Raw genomic sequence first — 16328 nt, 5'->3', positions numbered from 1 at the left:
AAAATTCGACACACACCTTGAAAATCATCCATCTCCAAGCACTAGTTATGTGACCAAGTTGTAACTTGTCCAATACCATGGACATGGCTTCCTAGATAGGTTTTAACTCTGTAGAGGTTGTACACTTTTCCCACAAGTAGGGTACTGCAGTGCGATCACCTTAGTGTTGGTGCAGATCCCATCAAAGCCATTACCCACCTTAGCTAAGCTTGACTAGCCAACATGGAAGCAACCAAGGGGTTAATGACCTACCAACGAGGTCTCAACTGGGATCTAAGTTCACACAGTTCTTACTCCTTCTCCATGGTCTCCCATTGCTCACCAGCTCTCTTGATGACTAACAGACTAGATAATGGGATTTATGCTAAGTCGTTGCCGCATACAACGGTCGAGTGGTTGCACGATGGTTGGGTTAGGCAAGATGACACATCAACTCGGTCCTTAATTTGTGACAAGATGGATATCTCCCAACCTTGCTCAACCACCAAGGTATAAGCCCAACTTATTGGCATTTCACACAAGAAACACCCATCCATATCATCCAAGCATTTCTTTCTTTTATTTCCGAAAACCCATTTTCCCTTTTAAAAACACTCACACATTTATTCTTTAACAAAACACATTGTAGTCATGATTGAATTGAGTAACAAGGTCCTAAGCATTCTAGTAGTAATTATCGTCCAAACAGAGCAAATCATATTTAGAGATCATTATAGGACAATCAAGGAATAATCATAGGGTTAGCTATCCAACCATGTTTCAGTGGTAAAACAATATGCAATTTATAAAATAGGACAATAGGTTGTGTTTGAAAAACTGGGGTAAATATGCATCAAAGGGTGAGATTGGACTTGCCGTCCTCAAAGCCATCCGGGAGTTCCTGCTTGCGGTGCTGGTCCTTGGTCTTAGGCTCGCGGTCAAACCCCTCCTTGTGTTCTTCCTCGGGTACTCCGCGATCTACGGCACACACATTCGGGCACACAATAAATAAAAGAAAATTAAAGCTTTACCCGTTGAGCTCGAATAGAGAATGTGAACGGAAAATAGAAAGAATGAGTATTTTCATGAAATTTGGAGATGACTCGGCAGAAGTATTTTGGAGGATGTCGTGGTCGAATTTGGGATTAATTGGAGGAAATTTGGCGCATGAAATGACGGGATAACCATATATTAGGGGCTTAAAACAAGGTTTAGGACTAAACTGCGAGAACTAGGGACCTAGTTGTAATGATTTTTGGGAGGTGGGAGGGCTGTTTCGTGAATAGGAGAAAATAGGGGGTTAGATCGAAATTGGAGGGGATTTTTGCCTTCTTCTTCCCTGGACCGTGAGATAGAGACGGGGAGGAGGGGAAACCGGTGGGGGCTGGCCGGCCTAGGCTCGCCGGCTGCGAGGATTGGCGACGGGGGAAGGTAGAGGAGGCCGTCGGGACACCATTTTGGCCCTCACCTTGGCAAATCGGTGACGGGAAGCGAGGGGGTCGGCACAGGCAGGGGCGGTCAGGGCCTGGGCGCTAGCGTGCAGGCGCAGTACGAGGGGGCTAGGGACCTGATGGAGTGGGGCTGGGGGTTGAATAGCGGCCGATCATGGCTAGGAAGGCCAGGGGCGCTGTGCAGGTACAGGGAGCCAGGAGCCAGTGTGCGTCGGGATGAAGAAAGAAGAAAGGAGGAAGGAAGAAGAAGAAAGGAATAAAGAGAAAGAAAAAAAGGGAAAAAAGAAAAAAAAAAGAGAGGGAGAGTCAGCAAAAAATGCGGAAAACGGTCGGGCATGCGTGATGGCTTTTTGATGGGCACGCGGCGAAATTTGCGAAGGAAGAGAAAAAAAGATAACAGGATGGTTGTCAGCTTCTGGCGCCAGGACGGCGAAATTGCCGAGAAGGAAAGGATTTTCGGGAGCTCAACAGACAAAAGATTTTGAAAACGAATTTTAGCAGATGATTTGAGTTAGTGAATTTTACGGATGTTACAGTGCGCTAGCCGCTCCTAGCTTTCGATGCTATAAATAGCTGTTTGTAGGAGCGGGTAACAGCCCGCCTCTATAAAGTTGTTTCCGGGGTGTGTGACGCCATCACCCACCTCTGGAAGTACATTTCCAGGGGTGGGTGACACCACCACCTGCTCTTGGCACTACAAGAAACCCCCCCTCTAGATACGTTTTCTTTGCTACATTTTTTAAAGCATATCTACATTTTAAGCGGTTCTAGTACTAGAAATGTTTGTTGATACGTTATTAAGAAAATGTATCTACATCTTCGGAGGTTTCACTACTAGACACGATTGTTGATACGTTTTAATCAAAACGTATCTACAAAATGCTTAATACGGTTTTTTAACTCGTTTTAGAACGCATAAAAATTTTCATCGAGACCTAAAACAAGATGTTACATGGGCTGGATCGTCTCAGCCCATTAAAATAACTCTACAGATTAGTCTCACATTGTCTCTCGTAAAAAAACTGCATCATCTCTCTCTCCCATCCTCCTCAACGTCGCTGCCCATTTCCGAGATCCGGAGAAGGGCACCATCCGGCCGGGCCCCGGCTCCCGCCCCCCCGCCACTGGCGTCCTTCCCCGTCGGACCCCAGATTCCGCCCCCGGCACCTGGCCCCGCCGGCCCCCGGCTCCCGCCCCCTGACGCCGGCCTCCGAATCCTGCCCCCGGCGCCCGGCCCCCGCCACCGGCACCCTTCCCCGCGTTCGACACCAACCGCGCTGCGCTGGTGGTGCCAGCCGTCGGGACCCAGGGAGGCATGCTCGTCTTCATCCCCGGCTCCATCCGCACCGGCCCCGACGAGCAGCCCATCAAGTTCTCCCAGGTCTGCACCCCCGCACCGCCTCGATCCGGTTCCTCCCCACATCTCTCACACTCGCACTCGCCGCGTAGAAGAAAGCCCTATCTCGATTCCGTGGAGTCCACGCTGACCTATCAGCTGATCTGATCTGATCTGTGCTCACTGTGTGGTTCCTGGGCTAGGTTGGTCCCGATCTCGTGGTAGTCAGTAGAAGGCCCTCGATTTATTTATTATTATGAATTGCTTACCTGATCTGCACTTACTGTTGGGATGGGTTGGTCTCTTGCTATTCTGTTTTTAGCAATCATTGTTCCATGTTAATTTCCATATCGGATGATTTGATTAGCTGCTGACTGCTAGTCCAGTAGTATTTGTAGATCTATATGTACCTGCTTGGCTAAACCTTTCAGATGTGTTTATTTGATCTTTAGCTATGTGTTGTGTAGTTGTCTATATTGATGCTCCTTATTTATTACCTTAGGTTATTTTGTCAATGTTTTCGTTACCTGTTCCTGATCATATTCTTTATTCTGTCACACCTGATCATTGTGGCTTGGGTTGTAGGTGATGAATTAGTTTGATAAAAATGAATAGGCTCATGGATAAGTAGCAAAGTCCGGGATTTCCCAGTGGCTGATCAGATGTATAGTTTAGAGACATGGCAGGCAAGCTAAAAAAACATATTCCATTGTCATTTAATCTCAACTTCACCTATGGTAACTTTTTTTTGGTTGTTTAGTTGAAAGACTGAAAGAAAAATTATAACTAATAAAAATAAAATCTCAATTCAATGTCATCCTGTCAAAACTCAAAAGTTGACTTGGGTAGTGTCCCTTTTGAACTCTGTAACCCTTTTTGCTTGATTTTCAGCTTGATGATGGCTTGGAGTTTTCCTTCACTGATAAAAGGCGCTTTGCAAGAGTTCATTTGTTTGAAGATGTAAGTACTGTCACATGTTCTTTCTATCTTACCATCCAAATTTACTCACCGTGGTAATACTTGCAGCCAGAAACTGTACCCCAAATTTCTGAGCTAGGTCCAGATGCTCTCTTTAAGCCAATGTCTGTTGACAATTTTTTGGACTCCTTGGGTAGAAAGAAGATTGGAATAAAAGCTCTTTTACTTGATCAGGTGATCAGCATCTAGCAATATAAGCCTTGTCTCAGCAAAAAAGTTTACCCTGCAATATACACACTTTGAGTTGGCTGGAGTACTAGAAGTACATTGCACTTGTTGAACTAGCTGAAACCTTATTACATAGGTGGTTAAATTTCCAGAATTCTGTATTTGAGTTGCTTCAACATATGCTGTACTTGAGAATTTCTGCAAGTAGGAAAATCTTTGATATTATACTCTAGCAAAAAAAAGGAATATTCAGTTAGGCTGTTTATCAATACTGATTTGAACTCTTCACATGCAAATTACTTAGTTCTAACATCTATTGCTTGCCTTAAACACCTGTGACAGTTGTCAGTTTTTTAAGCTTGCATTTGCTTGCCTTAAACACCTGTGACAGTAGTGCTGCTCCAGTATTAGTGATGCTTATTTAATTTGTTCTTGCAAAATAATTTGATATTACCTTAGAAACAATGGTGTTTTTTCTTCTAAATATACAATGCTATAACTGCCCCTGTTTCACTTTTCATGTATCTTTCATGAGAAACCGAATTTGACATGTCAACTTGTGTGGCTTGAAGATTATTAAGAAAAAATAAGTTGGCAAAGCAGCAGTCTGAACTTAACTAGGTAAAGGCTCTTCTTTCTCATCTGAACTTGCTATATAGGTTGGATTGGAGGACCTGTAGTTGAATGACAACCAAATACCATTCTAGCTGGGACAGAGGCTGCTTTGGTTGGTTCGTGTGAGATGTTGATGACAATATATCTTGAGCAAAATCCCTGCGTAAGTATTTCATAACTTATACATGTAATCCTTCAGTGTTTCTATATAGATCAGAAAAAGATATTCACATGCATTATGATGTCACAATCATTGAAAAAAATAGCCTTTACTATTATCTCTACCTAAGACCTTAAATTTTTTGTGGTGTTGTATTTTCCAAAACTTATAACGAATGAATTTATTTATTTATTTAATATAATTTTTTAATTTAACCTGCAGGATCATGGAATCATGTCAAGAAAATTTACTGAATGAAGAAATGATGTTTCAGAATTGAAGTGCAAGTGTCTGCATGGGCAAAGCTTTTTAAATAGAATTGATCCCAATGTATAAGAAATAAAGGAATATGTAATATCTACATTTTCTATATGGATGATTGACTCTATTTGCTCTAATATTAAATGAACACATTTCATGTGGTTTTCGACCTGCTATACTATGATCTCCAAAGTAAATATAGTTATGTGTGTATTGAAAAACATTTCTGCATACTATGTTAGCAATAAGAAAAAACAAGAGAACACAAACGCATATCAACTTTGCTTGATATGAAATTTAAAATGTCTTTACAAGACGTAGACACGCTTGACACCGTCTCCGGAAAGCGTCTTATGCCTTTTAGACACGCTTGACATCGTTTCCAGAGAGCATCTCATGTTTTCTGGACATGTTTGACAAAACGTATCTACAGTTCCTGACACGGTCCGTGTGGACATGCTTTACTCAAGCGTGTCTATACTTCATCTCTATCTAACATAGAAATAAAGCGTATCTAGAGGAGGTTTTTCCTGTAGTGTGGAAATAGTGTCTTCAGGGGTAGTTGATGCCCTAACCCGTTCGTGTAAACTATTTTCCAGGGGCAGTTTATGGCTTCACCCGTCCCTGGTAATAGGCTAACTACTCAGAAGAAATATGATCGAAATAAGAGCACGACACAAAACATTAACATTCATTACTAAATAAATTTTAGTAGTTTTAATATTCTAGAAATATGCTACATAATGTATGCATCTCTTTTTTCAGGTCAAGCTTCGGTGACGATCTAGGATGCTCAGCGTACCTCCAATGGATCAGCTAGCTTCCAAACTCGGGGGCTAAGCGCTAATTACTACTCGGAATACCTCTAGTGGCTCTGCTAGCACCCATGCTCGGGGGCTGGACGCCAATAACTACTCAACATGGCTCCATCGGGATGCCGCCAATGTACTATGCGTTGCAGACCCTAAACAATCCACTTGCTAATGACATGGTGAAGAGGTTGGCCCTAGGAGTCTACATCATGGTCTTACCTAAAGGCTGCCCGTTCCCACCTTGGAAGCGTCACCTGGTGGGCCTCCTTCGGCAGTATGAGACGATGATCTTGATCAATGACCCCAACCGTTTTGACATATACTTCCCAGACTGGTCTTCAATCTGCAAGAGGGTGCGTAAAGGACCAGGGAGATTCATCGCACGAGATGGATTTGCAACCTAAAAGCTATTGATTGAGGTCCTCCTTGTTGTTCTGAGCTGGCCACCCGACGATGAGCTTTGAAGGTTTTCAGTTTGAGCTGCCTGGCTATCATGTCCTTCGCTGTTCTACACTTTGTCGTGCTCTCTAGACCGATTTCTATTCTAGATCTTGCTACTTTTCACTGTATATATGTAATTTGTAATATTCTGTAACTTTATTTTCTCCATCAGGTGTACATTCACCTCCATAGAATCACATATCAGAGTACTAGGTGATTTCGCCTTCATGTTACGAGACTACGAGCTTGCCTTGTCAAACTACAGATTACTCGCCACTGATTATAAGCTTGATAAGGCTTGGAAGTGATTTGCTGGTGTACAGGTGCAAGTTTTTTGTTTGTTGTTTTGTTTTGTGACTCGTTTTGCTGAACTTTCTCCATGGATATACATATTAGTAGTCTGTTTAGAGTTTTCGAGTTTGTTGTAAAGGCACGATTAGGATTGCTATTCTGTAACGGTATGTTAGTATGCCAAACTTGATGGTCCTATTTACACTAAAAGCAATTGGCAGTTCCATTACGAACCCAGCTTTCCTATAAATATGGGGCTTGGCCTAGAAAACATCAGATGATACATGTCCACCATGTTGTAGGGTTTATGGATTGTTTTTTCTTAAGTTCTGGAATAACCGTAATGTGTGTTACATATTCATTTCATGTCGGCGTGCGGGTTACTCCTATTTTCTTGGAGTTGCTGATGTCTTTATCAAATTCTCACTATGCTCCATGGAGTGTGAAAGCATTGCAAAATGTTGAAGGAAAGCAAGGCAACTTTATAGAGTGTTCTCCATCATGCAAGAAAAAGATATTTAGCACGGATTAGTCTAGACTTGGTAATAAATTAAATTTGTAAATGTTGTAATATCTAGGAAGTCTCTAGAAACGGGAACACTTATCTCAACCTCATCATCCCCCTTGGCCTATAAATAGAACCGCCTCCCTTGCCATGCCATTCAACTAATGAGCATGGTAGATGAGCGGAGCATGGTAGTAGTAGAAGGTAAGTGCTAGGATAGCCACTAAAGAGAGGATGTTGTACACTCTCGTGTAATATTGTTGTATTAAAATAAAGTTCTGTTCTTGTAAGTCTTAGTCTCCTGGTTGGGTCATATAGTTTAACTAGAAATTAAAAGGGATGATCGACTCTAGAGTGAGTTGGTGTCCTAGGTGTAGATCCTCAGCTTTGTGGGTATTAGGACCACCTCAATTTCCAACATAATATATTTTTTCTTCTCTTTGCTCGCGCACCTGAACCTGCATGACATAGTACTATTCAGAAATCGTGTTTACCACAATAACACATTTGTAATCCTTGTGTATGCCTTGAAAAAAAAGGACAAGATTACTGTTATCCTAATGAGCTAAATCTTTTGCTCTTGAGTTCATAGCAAAAGTGGATCTGGTACGCCCGGTTTTAAGGACAAACTGAACGCTATCTTTATGCATGCCCAGGATTAAGTTTTCATGCACAAAGTGATATCATCAGTGAAATATCATAACAATATCATTACATAAGCATTAATATAACAAAATGACCAGAGGGTCTAAAACAAAAGATTACACAATCGTACACCAATTGCAGTGGAGTAGGCACCATCTTCTATAGGAAGTAGACTGGGGGCACGCCAGCCTAAAACTCCAGGTCTTCACAAAGTAGCTCCATCTTGTAGCTTCTATCTAATGGCACTTATTTCGTACCATAAATATATGTAGTTTTTTTCTCTAAATTTGGTCAAACTTAAAATAATTTTGACTTAGGACAATCCTAAAATAGCTCTTTTTTTGGGATGGAGAGAGCACAAGATAGGATTTGTCATTGGGCGTTTTCCTTCGAGTGGGAGATGTAAACGGTTTCTTTTTTTTACATCTTAATACAAATGGATAGTTTTTAGGAAATATCTATTTATCTATGGATGGATTTCTAAGGTGAAATCTATCAAATTTTATAGTGTTGCGAATGATGTTCTGCAATGTTACTAGTATTATCCTCCCATGTTTCATATGATTGGAACGAGAAGAGAACAAAGTTTGAAACATCATAAAATAATATCTACAACATCATAAAACCTTTACATTTCCTACCCTAAAAATATAAAATATTTTTAAAATATTACATAATAATATTTGTAACATTAGAGGACATCATCTAAATATAAAATAAATTCAACAAATTTTCTCTTAAAAATCTATTGACAAAAAGTGGCCAAGAATTAGGGCTATCCGGTTATGGCTGCGACGGTCGGTGTGAGATCAGTCCAGTAGTGCATCCCGCAGCGCCACAATCTCATGATTTCAGTCATGCAGCTTGACAAATTCACTGCTCGGAGACTTTCTTTACTCTCAATTTTAAATAAATATATGTAGCATACATAATACGAAAAACTCTTTTTTCGACAATAGTGTTTTCCTTGTACTCTATTTTATCTTTTGTTTTATTTCAAGGACAAAAATCTGCAGTTACGGCCTCGTGGATTCGGATGTTTGGCCATGGACTAATTTTTAGTTTGGATCATATCGAATATTTGGAAAGCACTAAATGTGAATTAATTATAAAACTAGTTGCATAAGCCGTGGTCAATTCGCGAGACGAATCTATTGAGCCTAATTAATCCATAATTAGCACATATTTACTATAATATCATATGTTCAAATCATGAAGCTTAATAGATTCGTCTCGCAAATTAGTTTTCATTTATACAATTGATTTTATAATTAATCTATATTTAATACTAGGATTAGTATACGGTGCAATTGAACTTGATTTTATAATTAAATTATATTTAATACTCTAATTAGTATATAAACATTAAGACTTACGCGTCCAGTATATGGGTGCAATCGAACTTGATTTTATAATTAAATTATATTTGATACTCTAATTAGTATATAAACATTAAGACTTACGTGGTGTTTGGATCAGTAGTTCATGAGATAAATTTTAGCTCCTAAAGTTTAGGCCCTAAAATTTAGTTCTCCTGGGTTGTTTGGATCCATGGACTAAAATGGACTAAAGTCTATAAATACTATTCAACAAAGACACTATTACCCTCCTTCCCTACCCCTCCTCTCCACCAGCAGCACCACCACCACCACCACCACAACAACCAGACCTCCATGTCGTCGTCGCTGCTCCCACCCGGCGTGCTGCCAGGCCTGCTCGACCCGGCGTCGGTAGCGTTCCTCTCCCTCGCTACGCACGTGCGGGCGGAGGTCGCGGGGGATCGGCTGGAGGCGGCGGGGCCGAGCGGAGGCGGGGTCGAGCGGAGGCGTTGTGCTGCTTGTGCCTGGGGGAGAACTTCTCGCTGGAGCCCAACCCGAGCGCTGTCGGGCATGCACCCCAGGCCCACGAGTAGACCTTGGACGGCCCACTAAGGGACGTACTCGGATGTGATCAGGATAAAGGGATAGGCTTATCCCACACGGACTAGTCAAGTATGCATATGGAAAACTACTCGGGCCACATCGAGTAGAACTCTGTAACTGTACTCGACTAGGACTCGGACTTGTAACCCTACCCTCCCGTGTATATAAGGGCGGGCAGGGACCCCCCTCAAAAGGACAACTCCAAGTGCATCTAAGATCAATACAAACAACCACACAGCACGTAGGGTATTACGCGATCTAGCGGCCCGAACCTGTCTAAATCGTGTTCCTTGCGTCACCATTGATTCCTTGATTCTCGACGATCCTTGCCGCACAAAAGACCACCTAGGGTACCCCTAGGCGGGTTGCCGTCCTAAAACACCGACAAGCGCCAACGGCAAGGAGGACCCCAGAGCGCAATGACTTCTTCTCCGCGGACTGCAACCCGCACGCCGGCATGAGTGTGCGCCAGGAAGAAGAAAGAAGAAAGGAGGAAGGAAGAAGAAGAAAGGAACAGAGAGAAGGGAAAAAAGGGAAAAAAGAAAAAAAGAGAGGGTGAGTTAGCAAAAAATGCGGAAAACGGTCGGGCATGCATGACGGCTTTTTGATGGGCACGCGGCGAAATTTGCGGAGGAAGAGAAAAAAAAGATAACATGACGGTTGTCAGCTTCTGGTGCCGGGATGGCGAAATCGCCGAGAAGGAAAGGATTTTTGGGAGCTCAACGGATAAAAGATTTTGAAAACGAATTTTAGCAGATGATTTGAGTTAGTGAATTTTACGGATGTTATAGCGCGCTAGCCGCTCCTAGCTGTCGATGCTATAAATAGCTGTTTTAGGAGCGAGTAACAGGCCCGCCTCTATAAAGTTGTTTCTAGGGGTGTGTGACGCCCTCACCCACCCCTGGAAGTACATTTCCAGGGGTGGGTGACGCCACCACCTGCCCTTGGAAATAGTGTCTTCAGGGGTAGTTGATGCCCTAACCCGCCCCTGTAAACTATTTTCCAGGGGCAGTTTATGGCTTCACCCGTCCTTGGTAATAGGCTAACTACTCGGAAGAAATATGACCGAAATAAGAGCACAACACAAAACATTAACATTCATTACTAAATAAATTTTAGTAGTTTTAATATTCTAGAAATATGCTACATAATGTATGCATCTCTTTTTTCAGGTCAGGCTTCGGTGACTCTCCAGGATGCTCAGCGTACCTCCAATGGATCAGCTAGCTTCGAAACTCGGGGGCTAAGCGCTAATTACTACTCGGAATACCTCTAGTGGATCTGCTAGCACCCATGCTCGGGGGCTGGACGCCAATAACTACTCAACATGGCTCCTACAACTCATCTAGCCTAGAAGCTCGAGGGCTGAACACCGCAAAACTACTGAGATAATGACTTGCGTGACACCGCATAAGTACACTCTAGACCTTTGGATTGATTATTTAATCTATCCAAGGCTCGGGGGCTTATAACCTACACCGAATAGTTGATTTTTTCAAGATGAAGGAAGATTGAAGATTTTATTGACTCTCAACCTGATTCTTTAATTTAACCTAAAGCTCCAGGACTACTCCATATGGAGTGCGACTTCCACCACCCTCCATATCAGCATAGATGAAGATTACAAAATCAAGATGATCAAGAGCTTGATCGCACCATAGCCTCATGGCAGCTTTGAAGAACTTTGAAGATTCAGCCAAACAAAGTACTTGAGAAGCACTAAACTACTCAGCGAGGATCTGAAAAGTACTCGAAGGCTACTGCATTCGACTATGAAGCACTCGGGGGCTTATCGGGGATAGATCCTTAGTACCCACAAGGAAGGAAGAAGATGGACTTCTACTAGGATTCCCCTATAATCCTACTAGGACTCATACCCTGTAATCCTACTAGGAGTCCTACCTTGTAACTGACTAGTAATCCCACCCCCTAGAGTATATAAAGGAGGGCAGGGGTCCCTAGATCGGTAGGCTGAGACCTCATAGAACCACAACAGAGGACCAAATCCTCAACACAAATAACACCCAAGCATAGGACGCAATATACAACACCCCAAACAGGATATAGGGTATTACGCTACTCTGGTGTCCCGAACCTGTATAAATCCGTATCTTGTGTCACTTTCACCTTCAAGTTCTAGGTCCAGTGATCCTCCACCAACCAATCTACTACCTCAGGATACCCTTGCCGGGTATAAAACATCGACAGTGCTACCCATTTTCCCCACGATTTGGGGGGATTTCACTCTTCCAACTGTTCTAAAGGTTAGGAACTTCATCCTCCCTCCTCTCATAATTAGTATTCTACTCCCTCCATTCCTTGGTATAAGTCATATAGATTTGTAAAGAAAATTCCAAAATATAGGTACTCGTATCAGCTCCCACGCCAGCTTCCCACGTGTATGGAACAAAATCTCTAAAAAAAGGAACCGATTAGTTTGGAAACCTTCCAACCGTACATAGCACATGCCCCAACCAATCTCTTAGATTTAGGAATCTTTTTTTTTTCTTAACAGAACATATAGACTATACATATGCATCCGATCGATACCTCTCTGGCACGCGTATCTCCATAGGGTTGTTTCTCTCCCTCTCTCTTTCACGCCAGACTTCTACGCCCCTTCCATGGACAACTGCAACTCATCTTCATGCCCAAGGAGAAGAGAAACCAAGCGATGTCACTTCCAATGGATAAGGACACGAAGACAGCGACCTCGCTTCCCATGCTGAAGGAGGAGATCAAGCTGGTGCCATGTGTGACGTGTCTTGAATTGCCCGGAACGAAGACTGACTTCTCGCATTGGTTTAGAGAGATAGCAAAGTATGAGTGTTCCGGGTGCGACGAGATGCGCGCTATGTTTGAGCCACCCTCGGATGGATCTTCAATGAACAGCTATGTTGGTAGCGATGAAGAAGACCATGGGAGCGACCCGGAAAGAACATAGAGGAATTTATTAATTGATCGATTAGCATGAATAATTATTTTTATCCCTTGTCGTTTCCTCCTTTTAATCATTTTGAGCATGTACGAGTACTCCTTTTGATCAATTAAACTTGTACGACTACTACTAGTTCCAATAAATGATCCATGCATGTACGAGTTGTAAGTACTAGTTCCGAAATGAATAAACTCACGATGTAGCTTGTCCATTATTTTCACAAGAAATTTTACATCGAGTTCAGGACTAAATAAAGCCATCAGAGCTGAATGGAAAACAATAGGAGTTCAACACAAGAAGGCCTAGTCTGATTACATAAACTAAGCGTACGTCCGGCAAAAATTCAATGGCATCTCTAACAACAGTAGCAGTTCATTCTAATGCCGCCGGGAGAGCACCGAGCCTCCCTAGCACAGCCTTCCACAGGTGCGGAACTTTGTAGTGGTTCCCTCCCAGTTGCTTTAACACTTCACGCATGCATGCTTGCAAGGTGAGGAATATTCTATTGCTGCGCTCGGCTAGGTACTCGTCAAAGGCATGTTGCACCTTCATCACAATGTCTTCAATAGAACCTGCACAAATAGTCAAAAATCAGCACAACTCACAAGTAAACATATTTCAAGTACGCCTGATTGAACAATTACCTGGAGACAACTTGTGGAAAAGTGATTGAAGTGCTGCAAAAAAACCTAAATCTAGAATATTTTGGTTTGGAGAGTTAGGAGGCTGGCATGTGAGACGGATGTCCCACCCTTCAGCTTGAGCCACAGCGACAAACTTCGGGTCATCCACAGGGATATGCATCTTCGCATTATCCTGTTGGATGCATATCGGCATGCCACGCTCAGCCGCAGGCTATCTCGCCCTTATGGCAGGAAGCAGAAAATTTATCATGTACTCTCGACTTACATCTTGAGTAACCGCCGGGAGTACTTTAGTGACCTATGCAATGAAATTAAGCACCATGTCAATAAAAATGAATTACTCATCATGAGAATATTACTGTTGGTACCATGGTTCCCGCATCTCTATTCTTGCTCTTCCTCTTTGCTGCTTCTTTGTATGTGAACGGCCAAATTCCTAGTTTTCCATTGAAGATCACTGTGCCGTTAGCATCAAAGCGTGGGCGAGCCACCGCAGCCAAAAACATCACCTACACAATAACATCATCATGCCATTATTAACAATTCATTTAAATTCTAATCAGGTGAATATTGAAATTTAAAAAATCCATCGCTCACCTTTTCAATGAAGTTTTTGCTTTGGGTGCTATGATATGGCTCCTCTTCGCCACGCGCCAAATAGTAATTCTAGCAACTGCGTGAGCGGTAGAACCATTTCTCATCGATATTAATGATGTTGTACATCACTTTAAATTTTGGATTGTGCGGGACAGTATGCTCGTCAAGCATTGACAAGCAAAACCTTACCCCGACCTACCTTGTTATCATCTGTTAATGTTGACTTGATGGCATTTGTGTGACGCCTCAACAAGCCCTCCTGCAAACGTCGCCCTAATGTGGTCTTCGCAATGTTCAACTCATTTGCCAGATCATTAAGAGTGGTTCTTTTCCGCAAGTCCACCTGTTTGATAACCTCCGGATCGAAGGCTATCCTCTTCTGCCCACAGTTTCTTGACTTTTTATTTTCCAGTCCGTGCATTCCACCGACATCCTTGAATTTCTTCCACCACTTCCGCAATATCCCCATAGGTATGCCCGTTAGTACAGACACTTCTTGGGACACTCCTTGACCCAATACACCAGGAGCTATCCTCTCTAGAAGCATTGTGTAGGCAGTTTGCTTCTCATGGAGTCGATACCACCTTCTCCTCCTCCTCAATGTACCGTTGGCACCTGCAGATTAAAGTTAAGATAGTTAGTGTAAATTCATTACTGCTACTTTTAAAAGGCCAGTAACAGTTTTGTGTTCAATCTCCGGGGATAGCGATAGATGCTTGCGGAACAGTTGCAGCCCCATATCCCACACTGAACAAATATTTGCCACATTCTTGACATATTTTACATCAAGAAGTAAAGCAATACCACGAATAATCAACATCTGATCACAAAAATCTTGCCATGTTCTTTTTGTACCAGAGACAAAAATACAACCAAATCTGGGCTTTGACCCACTAATGCTGATATTTTTTCAGCTATGTGTATTTCACATTCTTTCTTGATTCGTTCGTATAGGTTTGCCCCTAGCTTGTGTAGACAAAGATCACCAGCAGCCGGCAGTACAAAAACAATTATAAAGTACTCAAATGCTAATGTGGGGGCATGAATATTACAGTACGTGTCAGCAACAGAAGTGTAACCTGATAGAGTTTCTCAACATCACAAGAAAGTTTCTGCTTGAGAAAAATAGCTGTGATAGCATCCTTCAAAATTGCCCATGTATCCTCTTCGAAGTTTTTTGGCAGTTTTGGTTGACCTAATATAGAAATTTTCCAACAAATCTGCATAAATCCAGAAATGAGCACTGTGAGGAAAAAAATGAAACAGACACTTCGGACGTGCTGCTCAGTTGGGCCATCCGAGGTGCTCCTGTTGACTGCGAACTTGACGAAGCTGCAGAAAGGATAAAGGTCAGCGGCGTGTTTGGATAGCGGCCAATGCTTGCTTGCATTGATGGCTCAATAAGCATAAAAAATGGAAGAACAAGATGCATAAAAACCTTGCTCCAAAAATGCAGCTTGCGGTGGGATGCCACGGTCACCTATGCGAGCTCGCCGAAGCCGCAGATCGGGACGGGGCGCCGTGGCTGCTAGAGACGTCGGGAGATGAGGGCGTCGCTGCTTGATCTGGAGGCAGGTGAGAGGGCGTCGCCGCTCGGCCACGCGGCCGTCCTAGCCCCCACGCGACGCAGCCAGGCAACTGCTTCTCTAAAAAATTATGCATGCAAAACTATGAATAAAAAAACATAACCAGCAGCCAGCAATATGTATAAAATGTGATCGGATAATGTATATAAATGTGCTCCAATGATGCATATAAATCTGTTCCAACAATGTAAAAAAACTAAGCATGAACAAATATCAATATGCAGTGCGAAATTGCTACAAGACGATGGCCACAACACCTTGCTGCAGCAGGCAACCATTCTCGTTCAAGCAAAAACCTAATGCATGCTTGCTTCGGTTGGCTCAAGAAGCATAGGAATATTTTTCCTTTGAATTTTACAAAGGCATAGAATGCACTCAATGAACTTGGCAACTAGCACACAGGCTATGCATTTCAACAAAAGTATAGTCATGCATAGAAACTTATGCACACTGGCCTGGGCTCGACGCTGCCCACGCGAGCGGCACATCAAATCAAGACAAAGCATAATAAATCAAACTCATGAACAATCATCATAGCAAGACTGAATCTGAACATGTAAAAACCTAACTCATGGAGCATATAACCAAAAAATTAATATTTTTAATTTCATTGCACATCATACCAAGGCAAAGCGCAAAAAACTCATGAATGAATTGAATAGAAACCATGCTGGGGATTATTGTACCGAAATCATGACGTGCATAGGGCAATCCATCACTGTTAGGGCCGCGCCACCACAGGAGACGCCGCCAGCGCGTCCAAAGGAGGTACTGCTTGTGGCCGCCGCCGGCCAAGCCGTCCGGATCTAGACGTGAGGCCGCGGCCGCTGCATCCGGAAAGGAAGAAGCAAGGGCCTGCCACCACTGCTGGGGAAAGTGGCAGCCGTCGTGGCTGCTGGTGGAGGAAGCGATGGCCGCCGTCGGTGTTGGTGCTGAGGGAAGGGAGGGCCGCGGCCGTCGCTAGCGGTGGTTGGGGAAGGGGCCGCGGCCGTCGCTGGT

At 43.0% G+C, this 16328-nt stretch overlaps 2 protein-coding genes across 3 annotated transcripts; one reads left to right on the top strand and one right to left on the bottom strand.

Moving 5' to 3' along the window:
• The first annotated feature begins 2508 nt into the window (after nt 1-2508).
• LOC117846919 (formamidopyrimidine-DNA glycosylase) lies at nt 2509-5124 on the top strand. Of its 2 annotated transcripts, XM_034728042.2 has the most exons (5): nt 2509-2811; nt 3658-3726; nt 3793-3918; nt 4572-4690; nt 4910-5124. In XM_034728042.2, the coding sequence occupies exons 1-4, from the start codon at nt 2746-2748 to the stop codon at nt 4590-4592; spliced, it is 282 nt and encodes a 93-aa protein (XP_034583933.1). In that variant the 5' UTR covers nt 2509-2745; the 3' UTR covers nt 4593-4690; nt 4910-5124. The 2 variants fall into 2 exon arrangements, 1 of the variants encoding a protein (XP_034583933.1); XR_004638498.2 differs by lacking the exon at nt 3793-3918 and having other exon boundaries at nt 2531-2811.
• Nucleotides 5125-12874: 7750 nt separating this feature from the next.
• LOC117846921 (uncharacterized) lies at nt 12875-14563 on the bottom strand. The gene is made up of 6 exons (XM_072292400.1): nt 14464-14563; nt 13943-14358; nt 13515-13655; nt 13412-13444; nt 13147-13318; nt 12875-13074 (listed from the first exon to the last, which is right to left on the bottom strand). Exons 1-6 carry the CDS (start codon nt 14561-14563, stop codon nt 12875-12877), a joined length of 1062 nt encoding a protein of 353 aa, XP_072148501.1.
• Nucleotides 14564-16328: the final 1765 nt, after the last annotated feature.

Source organism: Setaria viridis, chromosome 3, assembly GCF_005286985.2.
Source record: "Setaria viridis chromosome 3, Setaria_viridis_v4.0, whole genome shotgun sequence".
NCBI lineage: Eukaryota > Viridiplantae > Streptophyta > Magnoliopsida > Poales > Poaceae > Setaria > Setaria viridis.
This window is presented reverse-complemented; position numbering and strand designations above follow the sequence as displayed.